At 44.0% G+C, this 20720-nt stretch overlaps 1 protein-coding gene and 1 long non-coding RNA gene across 19 annotated transcripts in view; one reads left to right on the top strand and one right to left on the bottom strand.

Moving 5' to 3' along the window:
- The window catches only part of RYR2 (ryanodine receptor 2), a 248421-nt gene extending 234742 nt beyond the window's left edge, over nucleotides 1-13679 (bottom strand). For all 18 annotated transcript variants that reach the window (XM_082214927.1, XM_082214934.1, XM_082214932.1 and 15 more), the window contains exon 1: nucleotides 13223-13679. In XM_082214927.1, coding sequence (XP_082071053.1) covers nucleotides 13223-13270 — 48 coding nt within the window. In that variant the 5' untranslated portion in view covers nucleotides 13271-13679. The remainder of the gene's footprint in view (nucleotides 1-13222) is intronic.
- Nucleotides 13680-13784: 105 nt separating this feature from the next.
- LOC309528904 lies at nucleotides 13785-16305 on the top strand. Its single transcript, XR_014217975.1, has 2 exons — nucleotides 13785-14784; nucleotides 14965-16305. It is a non-coding gene; the product is annotated as an uncharacterized lncRNA (long non-coding RNA).
- The last annotated feature ends 4415 nt before the right edge of the window (nucleotides 16306-20720 follow it).

The following is a 20720-nucleotide window of genomic DNA, read 5'->3' on the forward strand; positions in this document are numbered from 1 at the left end:
AACAGGGGCAGCCATAGTGAAGTCCCTGCTCGGAGTTACTGTAGAGCAGACTTCTAATAGTCTAGGGCAGGCTTCCTCAACCTCAACCCTCCAGATGTTTTTGGCCTACAACTCCCATGATCCCTAGCTAGCAGAACCAGTGGTCAGGGATGATGAGAATTGTAGTCTCAAAAACATCTGGAGGGCCGAGGTTGAGGAAGCCTTGTCTAAAGGCTCTCCTACTTGATATAGATGGGTAAAGGCTGCCTCTCAAGTAACCTATTCCTCTGGCATATGTTAGTACCCAATCCCTGAGCTTGGCTCAGCAGCAAATTGGAATCCGGCACACAAGGTGCTATATGCTGGCAGTAGTTTTCCCCTACAAATTCACAGAGAAATCTCTTGTGGGAATGATAATATACAGAGAGAAGGGCTGATTGGGAATGGCACTGCTTTGAATGTCCCAAAAAAGTCACAAAGTCTAATAAAATAGAAAACTTAAAAGGAAAAAAAAATCCACAGAATCACACCTGGGTGATAATGTCAGGCCAAAAAAAGGACTGGGAACTATTACCCACTGGCCAAAATGTTGAGGGTGGTTTTGAGATGTAGAAAGAAATAGTGGAGACTTCACTGAAGGTCAGGGACACTGCTGAATGCAGTGAGCTATTGTGAAAGGGTAGGGGGATCCTCCAAAATCAGGCAGAGGTGCACTTCCGGAGGCGGAGCGAAACGAGTAATGGCGGTCCTCTTTGCGCAGCAAAGAGGGGCTCCGCAGAAAAGGGTTGTTCGCTACGGCGAAGCGACGACCCATTAAGTTAAACCACGAGCAGAGTGAGCTCGTGGCCGTGGGATCCGGCGGGCACCGAGAGCGACCCCCAAAACGAAGAAGGGACCCCGTAAGGGGCTCCGGAAGCGCGGAGGGGAAGCGGTGCTGTGGATTCATCGCTCTTTCTGCGGGAGTGAAGCCGCGCGGCTGTTACCGATGAGCGCCGACCTTTCTTCCTTCACATTGGATTACAAATTAACTACTCGTGAGTAGGATTTATTTGAGATTGGATTACAAATTCGTGAATTCGGCTGAAAGCGGGAGACGAGAAAAAGGAAGTCCGTCTCCCGGAGGTGCTTAATGATCAAAGGCAAAGGAACTGACAAGCTGGAAGCAGTACAAAAGGGTTTTTAAATGAGAGACAGCATACGTCTGGAGAAGTTGGAAACTGAAGGGAAAGGCAAGTTATCTTTATTTTCCTGTTATCGTGTTTACTCTGTTCGGGGTTTCTCCTCCGTTAGACTTCTAAAAACTTTAAAGACTTGAAAACCCCTAGTCCCGGACTTGCAGCGGGCAAAAGGTTGTGTTGCGGATACACTTACAAAGCTGAAACAGATACTTAGAGGCATTACCGGTGGATACAATTAAGTAACTGTATTTTGCACCTTTTAAGAAACTATTGTGGCAAAATCGAGAGGGCTCTGCCAGAGGGAAAAGATCTTCTCTAAAGACACTGGTTAATTTATCTAATTGTAGGAACTTTAATGGCGACTGAAACTTTGTTTCTTCTTTCATGAACTGAACAACACTCCCCCTAGTGGAGTTTGGGACTTACAATTTCCTGAGAACTGACTTTGTTTTGTCTCTCTGTGGTCTGGTTACTCACTCTGAGGCCTGTCTTTCCCATGGAACTTTTGACAGCTTGACCTTGAATCCAAAGACAGGTGTGGAATGAGTGTGGAATGAGTGGTAAACCAAAAACAAGAGCTGCGTCGAAAGCAGGGAAAGGCAAATTGGTACAAACAACTTTGGTTTCCCAGGCTCGTAGATCTTCAGTCCCTGCGGTTCTACAGGCTGTACCATTACCAACAACCCCAGCTGAAGAATCCGAACAATTAACAAGTGAAGATATGGCAGCTGGGGGATCTAACATTCTCCTAGAGGAAATGTTACAACAATTTGCAATTTTGAACAAAAAAGTGGACGACCAAACTGCAAAAATTGACTTAGCCACATCCTCAATTACCAAACTTTCTGAACAGGTGGCTAAGCACTCACAAGATATTGGAAACCTAAAGGACGTTGTATCCGAAAATCGAAAACTGGCCGAGGCTGCGAATGAAAAAGTAGAAGCAGTAACTAAAGAAGTGGAGGAATTGAAAGGAGAGGTAAGGCCGCTCCATAAACATATTACTGACCAGCAGGCCTATTTGTCTTTGGTGGAACTGCGAAACAGGGAAAATAATTTGAGATTACGCTCTATCCCAGAGATTGAGAAAGAGGACTTGATTGGCTTCTTAACAGCAGAATTTTCTAAATTCTGGGGTATAAACGAAGATACAGACTTTAAAATAACCACATTCAGATTGGGAAGGGCTGCTGGGAAGGACAGACCTAGAGACTGTTTGATTATTTTAAGGACTAAGCAGGAGAGAGACAAGCTACTCGACCTACATTTTAATAAAGCACTTGAGATCCAGGACAGAAGAGCACAAATCTACAAGGATATTCCTAAACAATTACTGGATCTAAGATCTAACTACACTGACCTAGCTGGACTTTTGAGAGGTAACGGAATACCTTACAGGTGGGAGTTCCCACAAGGCCTCTCATTCAAATACAAAGGAAAGAAGATAAAAATCAAAACGAAAGAGGACAGCCAGAAGTTCCTACACGACCACGGAGAAGACTTGCAGAAAGGAGTGGCAGCTATTTGGCCACCACCAGAGTCTGGAAAAGAGTTACCACCCTCGGATTTGGACAAAAAAGAAGACGCCCAACAAGAGTAACAACAGATTGATACAGGATGTCTCTGCAGCTGTATAGTTGGAACATTAACGGCGCGAATTCCCCAGAAAAACGCAAAAGGATCTTCCATATTCTAAAGAAAGAGAATTTGGACATAATTTGCTTGCAAGAAACCCATGTGACCAGGTCACACAGGAAGGTGTTAACAAATAAAAGATTAGGCCAAGAATTTATCTCATCAGATAGAGTCAAGAAGAGAGGCGTGGTGATCTACGCCAAAGAGAATCTATCACCAAAATTTTTGTTTAAAGATGAACAAGGAAGAATCCTGGCTATTGAAATTTCGACTCAAGGAGAAAAAGTTTTGATATTAGGAATCTATGCACCAAATGAGGGGAAATCAGAATTTTATAAGAAGCTGCATGAGACACTACTGGACTATCTGGACTATTCCAACATCATTATGATGGGAGATATGAATGGGGTCGTCTCTACTTTGATGGATAAGTCACAGAATCAGAATCTGACTAAAGATGGAAGACTACCAAAAACTTTCTTTGAACTAACTGACAATATGGACCTAATTGATTTATGGAGGACGAGAAACCCCCTAGGTAAAGAAGGAACTTTCTTTTCTGAGGCCCACCTGTCATGGACAAGAATCGACCAAATCTGGGCAACTAGAGGGCTGGCACCTAAGACTACAAAAATAGAAATCTGCCCAAAGACTTGCTCCGACCATAACGCTTTGAAAATGGAAATGAGATTTACTACTGCCGACTCCTTCAGATGGAAAATGAATGACAACCTGTTAAGAGATCAAGAGATCGTAAAGAAGGCCCAAAAAACTTTAAAGGATTATTTTGAAATTAACTTGAATACCTCGGTGGAAAAAAGAATTATCTGGGACGCAAGCAAAGCTGTTATGAGAGGGTTTCTGATACAACAGAATACAATCAAGAAAAAACTTTGGAATAGTAAAAAAGACAAGATATTGGAGAAGATAAGTGATGGAGAGAAAAAATTAAGAGTGAATCCAAAATCAAAAGAGACTTTAAGAGAAATCAAATTTCACCAGTCACAATATGAGAAATTGATTAACCAAGAAGTGGAATGGAAAATCAAACAAATGAAACAAAGATCTTTCGAATCTGCGAACAAATGTGGGAAACTGCTCGCTTGGCAGTTGAAAAAGAGACAAAAATTAAATTATGTCACCAACTTAGAAGTTGAAGGGAAAAACATTCAGAAACCGGGAGAAATTAGAAGGTGTTTCCAGAAATATTTTAAAAAACTGTACACACAAGAATCCGAGGAAGTAACTGAGATAGAACAATTCTTGAAAGATAACGGCCTACCAAAATTATCTCAAGAGAAGAGATCAATCTTGAATTGCAAAATAACACAACAGGAAATTGAGGATGCCATTCAGAATATGCAACTAGGCAAATCTCCGGGCCCTGATGGACTCACCTCCAAGTACTACAGGATTTTAAAAGACTATTTGATACAACCATTAATGGAGGTTTGCAACCAGATTATGGGGGGAGGGAGGGCACCAGATACGTGGAAAGAAGCATTCATCACACTGATACCTAAAGTGGAAACTGAAAAGACTCAACTCAAGAACTACCGCCCCATCTCACTCCTAAACGTGGATTACAAAATATTTGCGGATGTTTTGGCTAACAGATTTAAAAAAGTGCTAAATGAAGTAATCCATAAGGACCAAGCAGGCTTTCTCCCAGGTAGACATTTGTATGATAATACCAGGAACATTATCGATATTCTGGAACTTTTACAAACAAATATTAACACCAAAGCAGTGTTAATTTTTATTGATGCGGAGAAGGCCTTTGACAACATTTCTTGGAAATTTATGAAGAAAAACTTGGAAGGGATGGGAGTGGGAAGGGGGTTTGAGAATGGAATAGAGGCAATCTATTCAGAACAAAAAGCTAAGTTGATAGTGAACAATGTGGTGACAGAAGAACTTCATATTGAAAAAGGAACACGCCAGGGGTGCCCCCTATCCCCTCTGTTGTTTATTTCAGTCCTGGAGGTTTTGCTGAATATGATAAGGGAGGATCGGCAGGTACAAGGAATACGGGTCGGAGCGAAACAATATAAACTGAAAGCATTTGCAGATGACTTGGTTTTAACATTACAGGAGCCAGAGCCTAGTACAAAAAGAGTTTTGGAATTGATTCAGAAATTTGGTCGGGTGGCGGGTTTTAAGTTGAACAAACAAAAAACTAAGGTGTTAGGGAAAAACTTGACGGTTATTGAAACAGAGGGGTTCCAGAAGGAAACAGAACTAAACATTGTTAAAAAAGTGAAATACCTGGGGGTCAATCTGTCTTCTAAGAATTTGAATCTATTTAAAGATAATTATGAAAAATGTTGGTCAGAAGTTAAAAAAGATCTAGAAATTTGGTCAAGATTGAAATTATCCTTGTTAGGCCGAATTGCAGCTATAAAAATGAACGTTTTGCCAAAAATGTTGTTTTTGTTCCAGGCCTTGCAGATTGTGGACAGAGTGGATTGTTTCGGAAAGTGGCAGAAGGATATTTCTAAATTTGTCTGGCAGGGCAAAAAGCCCCGAATAAAGTTTAAAATACTAACTGATGCAAAGGAGAGAGGGGGGTTTGCCCTGCCGGACTTAAGGTTATACTATGAAGCTGCGGCCTTCTGCTGGATGAAAGATTGGATCTTATTGGAAAACACTGATGTCCTAGATCTGGAAGGCTTTAATAATTCGTTAGGTTGGCATGCGTATTTGTGGTATGACAAGGGGAAAACACATGGAATGTTCAAAAACCATATTGTCAGAAAAGCAATATATATGGTCTGGAAAAAATATAAAGACTTATTGGAAAGTAAAACTCCGAGGTGGATTTCACCAATAGAGGCCAAAGCTCGGAAAACATCCAATATGGAGGCATATTGGCCGAAATATTGGGAAATAATAGAAAATATAGGAGGTAATTGGAGGTTGCAGAGCTTTGAAAAATTAAAGGACAAGGTGCAAAATTGGCTACACTATGCCCAAATTAATGAGGTTTTTAAGCTAGATAAAAAAATAGGATTCCAGGTGGAAAAATCGAAACTTGAGACAGAGTTGTTAGAACCAAAGACCAAGGCATTATCGAGAATGTATAACTTGCTGCTTAAATGGAATACTCAAGATGAGACAGTTAAATCAGCCATGATAAAATGGGCTCAAGACATTGGTTACAACATTATGTCTGAGGACTGGGAAAGGTTATGGACCACCGGTATGAAATTTACGGCATGTAATGCCTTGAAAGAAAATATTATGAAAATGGTATACAGGTGGTACATGACCCCAGTCAAGCTCGCTAAGATATTCCATTTGTCTGACAATAAATGTTGGAAATGCAAGGAGGCTGAAGGGACATTCTTTCACCTCTGGTGGACTTGTCCAAGATTGAAGGCCTTTTGGGAAATGATCTATAACGAGTTAAAAAAGGTGTTTAAGTACACCTTTCCCAAGAAACCAGAGGCCTTCCTTCTGGGCATTGTCGGCCAGAAGGTGTTAAAAAAGGATAGAACTTTTTTTATGTATGCTACAACTGCAGCAAGAATTCTCATCGCCAAGCATTGGAAGACCCAAGATTTGCCCACGCTGGAGGAGTGGCAGACGCAATTGATGAACTACATGGAACTGGCCGAGATGACTGCAAGAATCCGAGACCTGGGAGAAGAGGCAATGGAGGAGGACTGGAAAAAATTTAAAGACTATTTGCAAAAGTATTATAAGTTGTATGAAACATAAGACGTCGTATGATTTGGAACGTTAGCCCCAGCAATGAAATTTAATTATCTATGAAATTGCTGACATTTGTGAAAGAATCAAAGTTTAAATGGGTAAAAATGATATCATGTTATATTTTTAGAGTAAATGGAGAATAAAAGATTTAAACTTAAATTGCAACTGAAAATATTAAGAAACACACGAAATAAGGGTATAATTTGCTGATGACTTTATTATCAAGAATGCATTATGCGGGAGATGTGGGGAAGTCCAATGGAAATTTGAAATAAGCTGTTGAAATGGATGTGATTTTCTGTTCTCTTTTCTTTTTTTCTTCTATTCTGCTTTTCCTTTTGTTCTTTCTGTAATTTGGAAAAAATGCAATAAAAATTATTATAAAAAAATAAAATAAAAAAAAAAACAAAATCAGGCAGAGGTGACATCAATGGTACCTGCTTCTGGAAGGCATCCCTGTCCAACTTCCTCTCCCTCAGCAACCTACATCACCTTCTCAAGAATAGGAAGAGACACCATTGGCTTCCGTTATGTATTCCACATTCAGTCTCAATACAGTTTATCTGAATACAGTGGTACCTCGGGATGTGAATAGGATCCATTCCAGAGCCCTGTTCGCATCCTGAACAGAACGTAAGACGTGACTGTGCGCCTGCACGCCATGTTTCGCCGCTTCCGTGCATGCGCATGACGTCATTTTGACCGTCTGCGTATGCGTGAGCAGCGAAACCCAAAAGTAACGCGCTCTGTTACTTCCAGGTCACCGCAGAGCACCGATCAGAAGGTCGCGGTTCGAATCCCCACGACAGGGTGAGTTCCCGTTGCTCGGTCCCAGCTCCTGCCAACCTAGCAGTTCTCAAGCACGTCAAAGTGCAAGTAGATAAATAGGTACCGCTCCGGCGGGAAGGTAAACAGCATTTCTGTGCGCTGCTCTGGTTCACCAGAAGTGGCTTAGTCATGCTGGCCACATGACCCGGAAGCTGTCTGCAGACAAACGCCGGCTCCCTCGGCCTATAGAGCGAGATGAGCGTGAAACCCCAGAGTCATTCACAACTGGACTTAACTGTCAGGGGTCCTTTACCTTTATTATGAAGGCAGAATTTACATCCCGAGAAGAGCTTGTCCTCCCCAGCAGTGCAGCACTGGATTCGGAGACATCCTAAGCATCATCCCCATCTGTCTGTCTCTGTAACAGCTTCTCCAGCCAGCAAGTGTGGGCTGCCTTTCAGTCCCCACATGGGCTTCTGCCCACTTCCTGCTCCTTCTTTCCACAAATCCTTGCTCCCAAAACCTCTGCTGTAAGAGGACACCCTCTCTTTCTGTGGTGACATCACGCCTCTCTGTTACCCTGGCAACCTCGCTGGGCCTGGCTGAGCCTTGTGCCTGGTTGATGACTTCCACTGAGGGGCTAATGACTGGCCATCAGCACCATTGCTTCTTCAACAACCCACCAACACAATTTCTGTTCCTTGAATAAGCCATGGCTTTTGTTTTCAGATACAAACAATTACAAACAACCAAAACTATATTTTAAAGAAAACATATTATAAAAATACTGTGAACTAAGACACACTCCTCCATGGACTGCTGGGAGTAATAAACACATCCCAATGCAAAAATCAATGCATTTCTGCAGTATGTTATTCCTCAGGTTTTTGGGTTCCAGAAGGAAGATGGTAAGTGGTAACTGGCTAAAATTTGGGAACATAGTACAGGTGACAATTTGTGACAATGTACTAGAAGGACTAACTTCTAGGTGTACCTGTAAGAAAAGTGCACTATGAAAAGTTTTTCACCCCAGAAAATTGGATGAAGGTTAAGGTTAACACAGCTAGAAGGTGTTTTTGTTTTGCTTTTTAATGAACCTTAATTCTCAAATTCTTACACAAACAAGAATAAATAAATAAGGGTTCTATGAGGTCATAGCAGTTTCTCAGCTAATGACATACATGTTTTCTTTTCTACTGCACAAGCTAAGTTGGACACACTATTTACCAAGTGGCAAACCCAGTTATTTTACATTTTTACATCAATAACAGTTTAAGATAACCCAACTCTCTGGGCTACAGTCTGATATTTAAACTTCAGCAATATACAAAGAAACAATTTAGATTTATCTTCCACATGGCCGGAATCAAAGTAAAATGCACCTTAGGACAGTTCACTTTCTCCAGCATCGCTGTACTAGGAGATCATCAGATAAACCACATAGATAATCCCTTCAGCAGTGTCACAGTAAAGGGCACACTATATTGGCAGCTTGAGGGTCTTTCCAAAGATTTGTGCAGTATTTTCCAGAAGGTTACATTTAGAGAATAATAAGTACCCGCAAGCACAAGCTTTGCTTGTAAATTAGCCTGTAGGCAGCTTTTCATATGTAGCAGAACCTCACTACCTCATACCAATAGAAATATATACCACTAATTTTACAAAATGGAAGGCAACATAAACCTTACACTGAATTATTGGAGGACATTGGCTGCTTTTTATTAGTTGAGGAAGGGGTTTTGTTGTTGTTTTGTATAAGCATACTAGATGTGAATCCTGCATCTGCTATGAGAAAACAAATCTTTGGGTGCTGTGGGGCTAGAGTATCATTTCCTTCCCCTGTACTCCCATTATCAAAAGAAACTCAGCTATTCAACAAATTAAAAGGAATATAGTGTAGTTCTATATATGTCTACACAGAAGCAAATTCAATGAAATTCAATGGGCTCCAGGATTTCAGCCTCCAAGTTACACCTTACTGATGAATGGAAATTTACAATGTATAAGCATAAAGAAAATTCCATACAGATATAGCCATTCGAATCATGTTCCCAAAACAAGTCAAAAATGGAAAAGCCCCTGCTTTAAGAATGAGAGAACACGTTTTTATAAAATTCACGCAGCCAGTTTATATAAGACATGGCTTCCTGCAATCTTGTTCAAAACATACCAAGCAAGCACACTAAAAAACCCCCCAAAACGTATGAGTAGAAATGTTTATAATGTAGAGAAAAGAGTATAGAAAAAGCATGCTTAGGAAGGAGGTGTTATTGCTTAATAGATTGTCCCATTTATTTCAGTAGAATTCATTTCTATATAATCTTGTAGCCTGTCATTTCAAAACATTCTAAAAATGATAGTCCTATAAAATATAAAAAAGGTAAAGGTACCCCTGCCCGAACGGGCCAGTCTTGACAGACTCTGGGGTTTGTGCGCCCATCTCACATTTATTGGCCGGGGGCCAGCGCTGTCCGGGGACACTTCCGGGTCACGTGGCCAGCGTGACATCGCTGCTCTGGCGAGCCAGAGCCGCACACAGAACGCCGTTTACCTTCCCGCTGGTAAGCGGTACCTATTTATCTACTTGCACCCGGAGGTGCTTTCGAACTGCTAGGTGGGCAGGCGCTGGGACCGAACAGCGGGAGCGCACCCCGCCGCGGGGATTCGAACCGCCGACCTTTCGATCGGCAAGCCCTAGGCGTTGAGGCTTTAGCCCACAGCGCCACCCGCGTCCCGCAAAATATAAATTAAAATGATCTAAATTAGAAAAAATTTCACTGCAACTTAAGCTAACACATTTTTATTCGTAAGATTTATTCACAAATGACAGTTTAGAATCATAAGCAAAATACAGGGCATATGCTCAATGATATAGGAATATAAACATCCCATGTATGACCTGTTACATCATGACACCATTTTATCCTTTTGACATGGAGGCTTTTCTGAATTCCCCCCTCAAATGTTTCAGTCCAAATAGGTCTGGCTCTCCAGATAACTCTCCAGATATGTTTATACAGAACAGAAGATTAGCAGGGTGTACTTTTTAGTTTTGTCTGCTAAGTTCAATGAGCTTGTTAAATGAGATTTCCATCAATTTAGGGCAGGGATTCCCAAACTCTTATCCATGGGCCACCAGTGGCCCACAACTTTCATTCCAATATTCCATGAAGATGGGCACATCCATCACACAGAATATTCATACTGATTCATAATTTTGTTCTGATTGCTTGTTTTATTTATTATTTATATTGTATTACACACTGGTTTCTATGGAACTACAATTGCTATGACAAGCAGGGGGGAAAATCATTAAGTGGTCCACCAAGACTCTTAGCCATTTTCAAGTGGTCATGAGGGGCAGAGAGTTTGAGAACCACTGATTCCAGGTATTTTCCCTGGAGATTTTTGGAGAATTTCTCCTCAAAATCCCCCCTCCCCCCCCAAAAAAAAATGAGATTCAAATATTCTGGAAACCCCTTATCACTGACATGTTTTGATGTAATGCTTGAACCACGGTTTAGCATCACAAGAACAAGTCATTGCCACCACTAGGCCTGTAAGCTCCACCCGTCTTCTTCCAGGGTGACTGCAAAGAAGAGACTGCAGTTTGGGACACATCCAAAGCCACACAGTGAATCAACAGGTGAGATGGCATTTAAACCCAGGTTCATTAACCATAACTATGCTGAAGGTATTAAAAAAAATGCATCTGGAACAGTTTGAAAAATTATACAATAGGATCTACGTCATAGGAAAATGTGTTTATGCCATTGCAGTGCTGCTACGTGCCATTTTAATACTACTAGAGCATCATGGCACAACAAATGTGTTATTTTCGTGCTGTAGTTAAACTGATCCATGGCACAAACAAATAAATAGTGAGATTAAAGAAGGGAACAAAGGGAGCCCTCGTTTTCTATTAGGAATTCACATTTTACCCAGGCCTCTGGGAATCCTACATTAAAATCTTCCTACTGCTTGCATTTGTCCCCTTGAAGGTCATTAATGTTACCAATGAAACATTCTGAGGATTTTAAAAAGATAATCCCTGCCTGGGATTTCCAGATCTTTAGTTCCAGCTCAACACATATAACCAGAAGAGTGGTTTTACGTAATGCGCTTTTGCTGTCGAGTGCTGTTGCTTGAACATTACTTTATATGTCCATAGACATAAGCATGCACGTTACTAGTTTCTCCCTGTTAAGTATTCAACTCCACGGTTTTCACTCAGGTTTAAACCTGCAACAAACCTGTAATTGCATAAGCTTTCCAGAATATTTGGGCCAATGAGAACAGTGGGAAATAAAACAGCATCCCCTATGAAAATCCTTTATTTATTTTTGATTACTAAGCTTTCATCAAGTATCTTATAAACAGACATGTTTAGAAAACAAAAAGTTTCTTGTTTTATTTTTGCACCGTCAACGTTCATAATAACTAAACTGATGGTGCTGGAACATAAATATTCATTTACAGAACAGGCGTGCAAGGAATCCCTCAATGAGGATATACCAAAACAAAAAATTCCAAATCAGCACCTCTAATTTCTGTAACATTGTGAGAGCCAGAACAAAATATCAGTAACATGGGTTGTATCTCCTTATTTTTCACAGTTTCGCACATGCCACTGTTTTCAATACCAACCAGATTATATAAAAATGAAACCAATGCAACATCGCACCCTTTCCAATGTCTGTAAATATCTAGTACTAAATCAAGTTATTCCCAAAACTATATAAATGCATTTGCAAAAGCATCTATTTGCAAAAACCCTGCTTAGGCTTGTGTGCCTCAAAATCACTTGGGACATCTTAGCAAAAACAGTTATTATCCAGAGACCTATTCGCCCACCCAGAAAACAACAACCCATAACTGCAGTCTTAACACAAGACCATATACAGGAAAGTAATGGTTCAGCAGTTTGAAATGCTTTCAATTTAAGAACATGGGCTGCTGCCACCAACACATGATCACTAACAATTCTTCAGAGACAAGAGCTGGATGCCTCTCCAGTCCATCCCTCCCTTCCTCCCGCCCGCCCCTCTCGCTTGCTTTTGCCAGGAAATAATACTGTTGCAGCTTTCTGGCTGAGCAACGTTGCTTGGTGGCATATCTGCAGTACCCAGAACCAGATCAGAGGGAGGGAGGGAGGAACGAGTGTGGGAAGGGCAAGGGGGGGGAGAGAAGGGTGTTCACTCGGGAGTCCCCATAACCTGCCCCTGATCACTTGCTAGCAGCAGATCATACCCAAGGGGAGGGTTCCTCATGCCCAAGGGGTGAGTGGGGGGGGGGCGGGAGAGAGAAAGAAAGAGACAAACACACCAAAAGCGCCTGACTACGACTCATCCCCTCGTCACCGCAGAGTAAGCACGGGGGGGGGGGGGGCCTTGCTCCCCGTCCGCCCCGAACAGCACCCTGCTCGCCACCCCGACAGGCCCACACATAGGTCGGTGGGGCAACATTTCCACGGCCACCCGAGCCGTCACCTCAGCCTACTGCTCCTCTTGTAGGAAAGAGGGCAGTAAAGCGGGGCTATCCCTCATTCCAGAACCCACAGACTACTTCTCCTTGATGAAACTTCCCACGAAACACCCCACCCCGCAGAACGCAGGTGCTGCGGCAGGTTTATTTGCTGAAAAACTGCCCCGAGATGACACCCCCGCCCAGCCCAGGCACAGGTGAGGCGGGCGAAACTCCTCCGCCCGGTTCCCGCCACAGCCCCCTCCCACCTCCGAGACAGGCGCGAGGGGAGGGGGCGCCCTCAGGTACTCGGGATGCCCGTCACGCAAAGCTTGTCTACTCGCGAAACGCCTGTCCGTGGGTCCTCTCTCTCCCCCCCCCCGCCCCCGCCGCAGCCCCACGAGGCTCCCGCCTCGACGCCCTCCCGCCGCCGGACGCCCTGAGGTGAGGGTGGGGGAAGGCAAGGCAAGCGAGGCGCTTACAGTTCGCAGGAACTGGATCTCGTCCTCGCCTTCGCCCGCTTCAGCCATAGCGCTCCGCCGCCGCCGCCGCCGCTCTCGCTCGCCTTCCGGGCGCTGCTGCCTCCGTTGCCCGGGGTCGGCAGGTGGTGCGACGGCAGTAGCAGGAGGCGGCGGCACTGCCGCGGGGGAAGGAGGGAGGGAGAAGGGCTGCCAACTGAGCAAGAAGAGGCTCCCACGCCGAGCTGGTGCTGGAGAGGGGGGAAAGGAAAGTGAGACGGGACCGCCCGGAGCCCAGCCGGCGCCGCTTCTGACGACCGGGCGCCGCTTTTCTCTCTGCAGCAGATGGGCAGCTCAGCCTCAGTTCCCTTCCGCGCGAGTGCGTGGAGGGGAGAAGGGGGGGGGGAGCTGTGATTAACAGGGGCAGCGGAGGAGGAGCTCCTCGGCGGCTCCCCCGCTACTGCAGGTGATGCTGCAGCCGGCTGGCTCCCTCCGCAAAGGAAACCTGAGGCGCAGCGCCGCCCTCTGGCGGCCCGCGCGCGCAGCCAGGCAAGCAATCAAGGGGTGGGCGGCCGGCCGGGCGCGTTCCCGCGGCCTCTCCCTCCTCCGCCCCGTGCGCGGGGGAGGCGGGGAGGACGGGCCCGCCCGGCGCAGAGAAGAGCTGCATGTCGACGTGCAGCAGCAGCGAGCGAGAGGGACAAGCAGGCGGCAAGCGGGGCTTGTTAGAACGAGGGAAGCCCAGTTAGCGGGGAAAAGAGACAGAGGCATGTATGTCTGTGTATGCGCGCGCGTGCACGCCTGGCTGGTAGGCTTTCCCGCTCTCCCTGCTTCTGTCGGGGCGCCTGCGTCTTCCGCAGGCAGAAAACCAGCAGGAGAGGCTGCACTGGTTGCAGTGGGGCCCGCCTGTTGTTTGTCTGGCTTCTGAGCACGCCGCTCTTAAATGCACAAAAGGTCGTCTTCGGGGAATCTTGCCAGGCTGGGGAGGGAAGAGCCGTCTCAAGAAGTCTAGGGTGTGTTGTACGCGCCGACTGCATGGTCATGTACATTCAGTGCTGGGTGCACGCACCTTTTGGGCGTGCTGTAAGCTGGACGTCCTCCTTGCCCGACGCTGTTTGTCACAGCCGATGTGCATCCTGCAGGAACGACTTTTTGTGCGGAGAATGCCCTTCTCAAGTACTTGCTGCATACACGTGTACACAGAGAGCGCTTTCCCGTTTGGCGCAGGCCGGCTGACGTTCCAGGGCTGTGCCACTCCCCCTCGCCGTCCTTGTCTATGAATGAAGGAGGCAAAACAGGCAGCGGCACAGGAACTTAGCCGCCTCTGCAAGCTGATATAAATATCCTCTGTATACCAGTATATCAACACACCCGTTTGCAACACCTCTAGAAAGATTGCATCACACACATACACGCATTGGGAGAATTTCTCCCACTGGCTCCTGTCTATAAGAGGAAACTGAAGTTTTGTTCTGAGTTTTACTCATTTTCAAAGTGGTGGAAATCACTACCACCATTCCAAATAGGACAGGGATATGGGACCTGTGGCCAGATGTTGGATTCCAACTCTCATCAGTCCTGAAGCAAAGGTTCGCAGATGGTGAGAGTTGTAGTCCAGGAACATCTGGAGATACACAAGTTTCTCCATCCCTTAAATCAAGGGAGAGCAGATGGGTGGAGGAATTAATATGAAGTGGGTGGGGAGACCAAAGAAAGGATCTCACACCCCCTCCATCAATTATATCATTCATATTTGTTTTTCTGTCCAGTGTAACATACGCACATGTGAATGCAAGCATGCATGAATATGTGTCAGAAGTTAAGTGTCTGAGAGAACAGGTGCCAGTTGTTCACAGTCTCCACTTCTGCTTCTCCACCACAATTGGTCCGATATCTCCACTTGTAAACTTGAACTTGTATCCACAGTCAACAGAAACTGCAGCAATTTACAACAAAGTGCTATGCAGAGTTAAACAGAACAATGAATGTTTGTGTTATCCACGTTTGTAGAGCTGCTTGAAATGTAATTGCTAAATGCTATTAGTATTATGTGGCTGCAATCCTATACCTACTTACCTGGAATTAAGGCCCACTGAAATCACCAGGACTTGCTTCTGAGAAAATATGTACATAGCTGTGCTGGGTAAAACCTGCTATGTTTCATGTTGCACATTCAAGGGCATTTGGGGGGCAAGGATTAGACGTCCATCTGCTGAAACCAGTGAAACATCATCAGTTCACGTCAGGGATGGACAACCTGTTCAGCCTCAAGAGACACCTTGGAAACGTGTCATGAACCAGATGGCTGCTGCAATAGGAGGGTTTGTGTTTGTTTTAAAGTCATATAATTAACATAATGTGCATGTATTCACCTTCACACATACAAGTTCAAAAGTTTCTACTTTCAGTTTTAAACTTCTCAGTTCCATGATACGTTTGACTTCAAGCAGCTGTGGTTTGTTCTGTGGTTAGTTAAAAACAAGCCAGGATATTAAATTCGATAGAGTTGGATTCAAAAGTGAAAGTGTAATCTCTTGATCTTTTCCCCTTTTCCTTCATATGAGGTCTGGGCATGTATGCCCAAGGCTTGGGAATATTTGTGTGCATAATGACAAATCATGGGTTTATAATTTACATCTTAAGCCAGCTTACTGAAGCTCAGACATCTAGCTTTTTTCTTGTTTTTGTGTTTGCTCTTTATCAACCTCGTAATTTGCTATAACAATATATGTCTAATTCTCTTGTGTGCCTTTATTGCTCTATGTGAATCTTTGTCTGTTCCACACATTTAACTGCTTTTAATCTCATTAGATTTCTGTTTGTTTGGGGGGATGGGAGAGGCATTATAATTCTCATGGGAAATTAATTATAAGGAATCACTGGAGGCTGATTCTGACCTTAGTACTTATTTCTTCATTTGTTACCAATTCTATTAAACCAATAGGATATGCTGTGGTGTAAAATCCAAGCAGCACTTCATGCTTAGCCCTTGTTATTTAAAAACTCTCTGTATTTATTTTCAGTTGTTTCTATAGCTATCCTACACCATTTCTCAGATTCATTTTCAGCTATTTTACACTATTTGACTAACAAATAAAATATGAAGGAGATGTAGAAGATCAGGTGTCATTTTTGTTTTGTGTAATGGTTTCCTTTTACACTTCTTGGCTGAAGTAATCTTGATTGGTTCTGGGGGATTTTCTACAGGAAACACAGTGAGGATGTAATGTTGCTGTCTGCTAAGCTGAGACAACTAACCAGCAATTGAGATGTGGGAGTAAAATAAAGTGCTAGAATGCAGACAAACATAGTCACCCTGATTCAACCATATATTCTCTGTGAGAGTAGCAATGTTTGAGTAGAGTAGCCCAATCTTTGATGGCTTTCCTATTAATTTGAATTAAGGAAACCAGTCCGTTCACACATTTCTTTAATTATGCAGTGATACTATACTTGCTGTCATCATCTTCCCCCTGTACATCTAGGAAGAGCTATTCTTGGGCAGCACTGACCGGTCAGAAAGGGAGACCACTAGTACCCATTAGGGTTGCAGAAAATGTAAACCCTACAGTGGTAGCACAATCCTATGCATGTTGATTCAGAAGTCTATTCCTGGTAAACAGGACAAACACAGAAGGCTATGACATACTTGGCAGACTTAGGATCCTGCTTTAGCCATAGCAGCATAGTCTTTGGCTTCCCCCTTGAGGAAAAAAATGATTTATTCCATTAAGCTGCAGTGCATCCTTAGGCACTTAAATGGCACTTAGTTCAGCCGAAATTAATGAAGCTTATATAAGGCCTTTTTCAACTCTTACCACAAGGAAGGGTGTGTGTGTATGTGGCTAAAATTGCCTGAATTACCTGGGAACCACTTCACACAAAAGGCTTTCCACATGGGACAGTATTCATGCAGTTTTCCTTCCCCAGCTGCCAGTGCAATATATGTACTAAAATCAGGCCTTACCTCCAAGTAACTTGTTCTGGAATTGAATGTGTAAGGCTATGGAGCTAGGAAATTTGTTACAGCGTAAGATTTCCTGGACCTCAAACTACTTCATAAGATGCATCTGGATGAAACGGGCTTCCACAAAAAAATTATGCCAAAATAAAATAGTTAGGTACCACAAGACTCGTTGTTGTTGCAACAGACCAAACACAGTTACCATGGAGTGTTTAGGATTGTGATGCATCCTTTTCCCACTTGAAATGTAAATCCTTTATCTTTGATACAGATTATAAGTGGGCAAATGTAAAACCCACAAATTTGTAGCACTACCCAAACCAAGTCCCACTATCATTTAACTGAATGGGAGTTTTGTCAGTCTTCAAGAGGGTTCTCTAAAATTATCTGATGTTTGTTGACTGTGATCATGCTCTTTCAGAATCTGCTAGACCTATTAAACGGTACTCACATGAATAAGAACACATTTATTTAATGAACAGCAGCATTTCAATCACATTATCAGCCTCTCTGTTTTTCCATCAGCTGTTTTACATATTGAAGCTTCTGATTTTTTATTTTTTTTACAAACCCAAAACTCCCACTAAAATCATTAGTTTTCCACTCTAAAGGAAATTATATTTACTTTACTGATGATGCAATTTTTTGTTACACAGAAATATTTATAGCACAATTCTGTGCATGTTTACTCAGGAGTAAGTCCTGCTGAGCACGTTACAGGCGTATGGCCCCGTCCCCCTCAATTGTGCACGAGTAATGATTCCTATTATGCTAAATAGGACTTCCAGTTAGGTGCATACTATATAGCAGGAGCAGGGGAACCTTTGGTTCTCCCAATGTTGCTGAACTACAACTCCCATCAACCCTAGTAAGTATGGCCAGTGGTCAAGGATGATGGCAACTGTAGTTCAGCAACATTTTGCTAGCCAAAGGCTCCCTATACTTGCTGTATTGGTTTGCAGTCTTAGCAGCTTCATAGAAGTAGAAGGAAATAAAAGTTTATCATTTGTAGTACAGTATAAGGCTTTCCTATTTGATCATTGGATTCAGTTTAATATTTTTTCCTATGTGCTATTGACTAATGCCTTGAAAATCGCATCTATGCTTAGTAATATCAATATAAAGTTTTAAATTTTTGGTAACATTAAAAGTTTATAAACTCGATAAAGTATGCAGACCTTGGGGCTCAGCTAAATAGGTTCTAGATAGAATGTAGTTGTGTAACTTCTGACTGCTGAGATTTCTGCAAAGAACAGTAAGATCAAAATTAAAAATAAATCTTTTATGAAGTATGCTCATTTTAAGGATTCCGCCTCTGGCAGACGTTCCCATTGTGTCACACCCACATATCCTAGTAAAGGACATCAAAGTTTTGATGACAGAAGACTTGTTTTATGAAAATTCCAGAAATTCTGGTATGAATTTCTAAAAATGTTAGTCGGAATCCATAATTTTGACCCATTGTAATACTGTAGGTTTATTGGTCACTTTGGTAGCAATATACAAAATAATAAAGTTATTATTATCCGGTGGCGGATAACTCATTCTGAAGCTAACCGGACACAGATTAGAGCTCAATGTCAAGCCTACCAAGTGGCGGTAGCAACGGTGAAGAAGACTTTCTTCGCCGCCTCTATTGCATCTGCAGAAAACAGCAGCAGGAGACTCTTTCAGGTGGTTCACAATTTAGCGGAACCACCTGCTACATCGGGGCCCAGTACGGGCCACATGATCTCCTCCAATGATTTTGCAAAGTTTTTTGAAGATAGTCGCTCAGATTCGGGAAGAGGTAGACTCCACCATGGGAGCAGGGCTGGGGCGGGAGAGTGCTAGAGTCCTGTCTAGTCAAGTTGCGTGGGATCAATTCCAATCTGTTACCTCCGAGGATGTGGACAGGCTGCTTGGACGAGTGAAACCAACCACCTGGCTCCTTGATCCTTGCCCATCCTGGCTTATAAAAGCTAGCCAGGAAGGGCTGGGTGATGGGCTTCATAGGGTGGTGAATGCTTCTGTTTGTGAGGGAGCTTTCCCAGACCAGCTGAAAGAGGCAGTTATCAAACCGCTTCTTAAAAAAACCATCTTTAGATGCGGCCAATACAGTGGTACCTCGCAAGACGAATGCCTCGCAAGACGAAAGAGTTTTTCCGGTTTTTGAGCCGTTCCGCAAGACGAATTTCCCTATGGGCTTGCTTCGCAAGACGAAACTTCTTGCGAGTTTGTTTCCTTTTTCTTAAAGCCGGTAAGCCGTTAATAGCTGCTAAGCCGCTAATAGCCGTGCTTCGCAAGACGAAAAAACCGCAAGACGAAGAGACTCGCGGAACGGATTAATTTCGTCTTGCGAGGCACCACTGTATGGCCAATTATCGCCCAGTCTCAAATCTTCCATTCTTGGGCAAGGTGATTGAGCGAGTGGTTGCTGAACAACTCCAGGCACGCCTGGAAGAAGTGGACCATTTGGATCCCTTCCAGTCGGGATTCAGGACTCATCTTGGGATGGAAACTGCCTTGGTTGCACTGGTCGATGATCTCCGGTGGGCTAGGGACAAAGGTGAGAGCTGTTTCCTAGTTCTGCTGGATCTCTTAGCGGCTTTTGACACCATCGACAATAACATCATTCTGGACCGTCTATGGGAGCTGGGGGCACTGTTATACAGTGGTTTCGCTCCTTCCTCCTGGGCCGTGTTCAGAAAGTGGGGGGGGGATGAGTGTTCAGACCCCTGGGCTCTCACTTGTGGGGAGCCTCAGGGTTCTGTTCTCTCCCCTATGCTTCTCAACATCTACATGCAGCCACTGGGAAAAATCATCAGGGGGTTTGGGCTGTGTGTTCATCAGTATGCCGATGATACCCAGCTCTACCTCTCTTTCAAATCAGAACCAGTGAAGGCGATGAAGGTCCTGTGTGAGTGTCTGGAGGCGGTTGGAGGATGGATTGAATCCTGACAAGATTCAGATTGAGGTTGAATCCTGACAAGACAGAAGTACTGTTTTGGGGGGATAGAAGGTGGGCAGCTGTGGAGGACTCCCTGGTCCTGAATGGGGTAACTGTGCCCTGAAGGACCAGGTGCGCAGCCTGGGAGTCATATTGGACTCGCAGCTGTCCATAGAGACGCAGGTCAGTTCTGTGTCCAGGGCAGCTGTTTACCAGCTCCATCTGGTACGCAGGCTGAGACCCTATCTGCTTGCGGACTGCCTTGCCAGAGTGGTGCATGCTCTGGTTATCTCCTGCTTGGACTACTGCAATGCGCTCTACGTGGGGCTATCTTTGAAGGTGACCCAGAAACTACAACTAATACAGAATGTGGCAGCTAGACTGGTGACTGGGAGCGGCCATCGAAACCACATAATACTGGTCTTGAAAGACCTACACTGGCTCCCAGTACATTTCCGAGCACAAATGAAAGTGTTGATGCTGACCTTTAAAGCTCTAAATGGCCTCAGTCCAGTATACCTGAAGGAGCATCTCCACCCCCATTGTTCTGCCAGGACACTAAGGTCCAGCGCCGAGGCCTTTCTGGCGGTTCCCTCGCTGTGAGAAGCCAAGTTACAGGGAACCGGGCAGAA

The sequence above is a fragment of the Podarcis vaucheri genome (genome assembly GCF_965113315.1).
Source record: "Podarcis vaucheri genome assembly, chromosome: 3".
Lineage (NCBI taxonomy): Eukaryota > Metazoa > Chordata > Lepidosauria > Squamata > Lacertidae > Podarcis > Podarcis vaucheri.